The sequence below is a fragment of the Anneissia japonica genome, unplaced genomic scaffold (genome assembly GCF_011630105.1).
Source record: "Anneissia japonica isolate Jap-2015-1 unplaced genomic scaffold, ASM1163010v1 scaffold1951_len603592_cov169, whole genome shotgun sequence".
Lineage (NCBI taxonomy): Eukaryota > Metazoa > Echinodermata > Crinoidea > Comatulida > Comatulidae > Anneissia > Anneissia japonica.
Genome location: NW_022741522.1, coordinates 330,167 through 333,878, shown reverse-complemented (window position 1 = coordinate 333,878; position 3,712 = coordinate 330,167). Strand labels below are relative to the sequence as shown.

The window sequence follows — 3,712 nt, the reverse complement described above, 5'->3', positions numbered from 1 at the left end:
TGCTAAATAAGAAAACAAAATTTTATTTTTATTCCGCCCTCTTCCGATGATCTTCAAAAAAATGAGTACGCGAAACAAGGAATAAAAAAAGTCTCGCTACCTGTTGGGAGGTGAATATGTATATATATTAAATCTTCGTTCAGGTGATAGACGATTGCTGGTTGAGCCCAGGTCCATGAGGTCATGGGGTGACTGATCTTTTGTAGTTGCGGCCCCCCGTTTGTGGAACAGATTACCCCTTGAAATAAGATCAAGTTCGTCGACTGCTTTGTTCAAACGTGCTCTGAAAACACATCTTTTTTTTGTTGCTCAAGGAAATTAATTTATGGTGAATTGATTTTTTTTTTGTTTTGTTCTTTAATTTGTTTAGTTAGATGCCCACAAAACTGAGAACACCTGTGAGTTATGTACTAGCCGGTCTTTGCACCTTAAATTGCTGGTAAACGGAAGCAGTGATGTGGGTTATGGTCGTTTTTCTGGTAGCCTTTAGTTTAAAAGGATAAGCTTTTTCATGGTTTAGTGGAGATGTGCGCTTAATAAATCTTATTATTATTATTATTATTTAGCTGGTATGATGTGAACGTTAAGACACGAAAATACAGTAGGCCCGAATGTTTCACACACAAGATATCTTGTGTTATTTTCCAAACCTTTTTTTTTTAATTATACAAGTCTCCTTCTAATTAAATACCACTTGTCTGTGGTCCCAAATTAACATGTCATTTATCTTTATTATTCCAATAAGGGACAGAACCTGCTACAGGTCTTTAATTGGAGGGAGAGCTGTATCTTGAAAGTTATTTTTTGTAAAAACCAAACATTTAGCAAAAAGTTCATACTCAGAACATTTCATGATGTATCACAATTGCTTATGTACTGACTGAAAATTGTCATACACCAATGATCATGACGTTCGTAGGTGTTTGGTGATGTCATGGCTGAAAGTGAAGGAATCTGACATACAGTGCTGTACTCTCCACTTGTACACTGCCAAGCACTTGGAAATCAAGTCCACCCGAAATGACCAATTCAACACAATGAAAAACATGGGAGTAGGCCTATGCTATCACAGACACAATATTATGGTTGGGTTTTCCAACCTTGACTTCACGGTGTTTCGTTCCCTCCCTATGCATTTCTTTTGTTCGGTTGAGCAACATACTGTTTATCTTCACTGCTTCTTCTTTTAACTCAGGAGAAGACTGCTTCTGTTTTGATCACGGTAGCATGCGAATCTAACAAAACCTGGGAAATAAAAGCCATTTAAAATCTGAAAGGTAGTATGTAAATAAAAGATAAAATAAATAAATTAAACATGTTGGGCTTAAGAAGTCACCCTTTACTCTACTGGGCATATTGTACTGTAGGCTGTGCCTACAGTACTGTAATTATTATAGTACTGTAATTATTATAACTGTAATTATTTGATAGCAAACCATAATACATTTTAATAACTGGGTATATGTGGTATTATATACTGCATACATGTAGGTTCTAGGCATCTGATTGGTTAAGATGCAGGCAATAGAAAGTACTATCACCCTAAATGATAGTACTCCTTTACCCTTACGCACGATGTGCAATCTCTAGGCCATGTTACTATGTAATTTATGACACGCACGAACGATAAAGGAGACGCGGCCTCTATGATGCTCAAGAGAGATTGGCCCTTTGATCGGCTAGGCCTAGGAAGTAAGCCTAGGCCTACTTGATGTGTACTACAGTATTTTCAATATTTTTTTAGGTCTCGTAGAATCTATGTATGAGGTATATAAAAAAATATTGACTGCTCTAGATTCAGGGCAACAGATTTCACTATTGCCCTCATAAGCAGTCAATATCATACTATAAAGCCCACTGTAATCCACTTTTACTTTCATAGGTGCTGAACATACCCATGTTAGTATAGTTTATCATTGGCTGTAAACTTACTGTTCACCAATCTAAAAAAATTGTATAAATTAATACTCTAGATCTTTATTATATTATCTGATTGATGGGTTACTAAAGGTGCTGATTTAAAAGACTGTCTGAACGGATTCTACGCCAACTACTATAGTCTGTCACTTGATTTAGTCTACTGTATATTTGCAGAGCAGATTGAAGACTAACAAGAAACAATTTAAAGAACGGTTTTCAAGTTATCTTAAAAAGATTCCAGAATTTGGCAGAGCCTGACAAAAAAATAACTACAAAGGAGCAGAAATTAATTCAATATTAAGAACAATGCCACTGGAAATTATAAGAGGTCAAGATGGGTTCGTGGCTGTGGAGGATAAACAGTAGGTTCAAAGGTTTTGGATGTGTGGTTGGCTCATCTGGGGTTCAACGCCAAGGAAACGTCAAACATACAAACGGCTTCACATGCATGCTGATTAGCATAACATTTTAAGGGATCATAACTCTACATGTATAGTACAGTGGTGTCACTGGTTAATATTTGGTCTCTTGTTTACATTACAGAACTACTTAAAAACTGTGGTACACTACATATAGTATGGGAGTTGAACACAAAAGAAAGTTAAAAGGGAGTGAGGATGTTGAAATTTAGATTTGGATTGTTCCAAACAAGAGGAAATCTAAAATGTATCCACCCTGAAAAATGCATGTTTTTGTTCAACTCTTATACACTGACCTTTAACCCGAGTTTTATTTCTGAGACAACAAGTATTCTGTGACCATATCAGGACAAGAATTTGATGATCATTCGTGTCATATACAATTATTGTGTACACGTTTAAACTTTGATAAATGGGTTGTTACGACAATATGCGATAACTGTCTGACATGTGTTTACAGTAGCTTGTTGATTAGCCAGAAGAACATCGGAGACGTTAAAATTCTTGGCTATGAACTCAAAAATTTCTAAAGAGTTTTAATACAATTATGTGTCTGGACACATTCACGATGACATCAAATGGTTCTATATTACTTGCCTCAGAACTAAAACACTAGTGACTAACACCTAGTCACTCTGTTGAATCATGAAAACTATTTAACATTGAATGTTTAATAATCTGCTTGCTGGTGTTGAGGTGGTGAAATTTTTTTGTGGGACCAATCACAGACTGTTATTTGTAACCACTTTGTAACTAGTTATTGTTATTGTACTTGGAATAACCATGAACAAAATAACTATTTTCTGCTCTAAAATATTGCTTTATCCTCTTAATCTTTTCCCTTACTGTTGTGATGGTGAACCTCACAGAAATTGTTGCACAAATTGCTCTTACACCCTTACTCACACAATTAATTCTACTAGTATAAAGTAATTGATATATACCATTTATTTTTAGGATAGTTAATTAACAGTATGTTTTGTTGAAGCTATTGAAGACGACATTTAATGCTTCTCACTCTTGCTGCCAGTAACCCACTTTGGCTATAATACTTAAACCTGGTTGCCCATAAAAATCGCTATTGCCGACTCATTTTGGCGACGCTGACTGGTCGGTTGAACCAGGAAGCGTTTCTGATTGCGTAAGGGACAGCTACACAGTTGAAGAATTGCAGTGAACACACTGTTGCAACTGTGTAGTGATTCTATGGAAACAAAGCAACTGCCGAACTTCAGTACCCTTTTTAGCAACATGAAGTTTGTACAGTATCCCAAGCAAGCCTTTTTGATTGGGCTTGTGAAATAGTGCTTCACACTACAGAAACGGAGTAAGCTCCAGCCCTATGAGCCCCAGTGGCTCAAAAAGGATTTAGT

General features: G+C 36.2%; 1 protein-coding gene across 4 annotated transcripts in view; it reads left to right on the top strand.

Moving 5' to 3' along the window:
• The first annotated feature begins 714 nt into the window (after window positions 1–714).
• Window positions 715–3,712, top strand: part of LOC117118714 (PRKCA-binding protein-like) — a 12,064-nt gene continuing 9,066 nt past the window's right edge. Inside the window, exons 1-2 of one of the 4 annotated variants that reach the window (XM_033263381.1) lie at window positions 715–1,277; window positions 2,095–2,282. In XM_033263381.1, the coding sequence (XP_033119272.1) occupies window positions 2,227–2,282 (56 nt within the window). In that variant the 5' untranslated portion in view covers window positions 715–1,277; window positions 2,095–2,226. Of the gene's footprint in view, window positions 1,278–1,971; window positions 2,283–2,567; window positions 2,587–3,712 lie in introns of those variants that run through there. The other 3 variants (XM_033263385.1, XM_033263383.1, XM_033263384.1) reach the window with 3 other exon arrangements.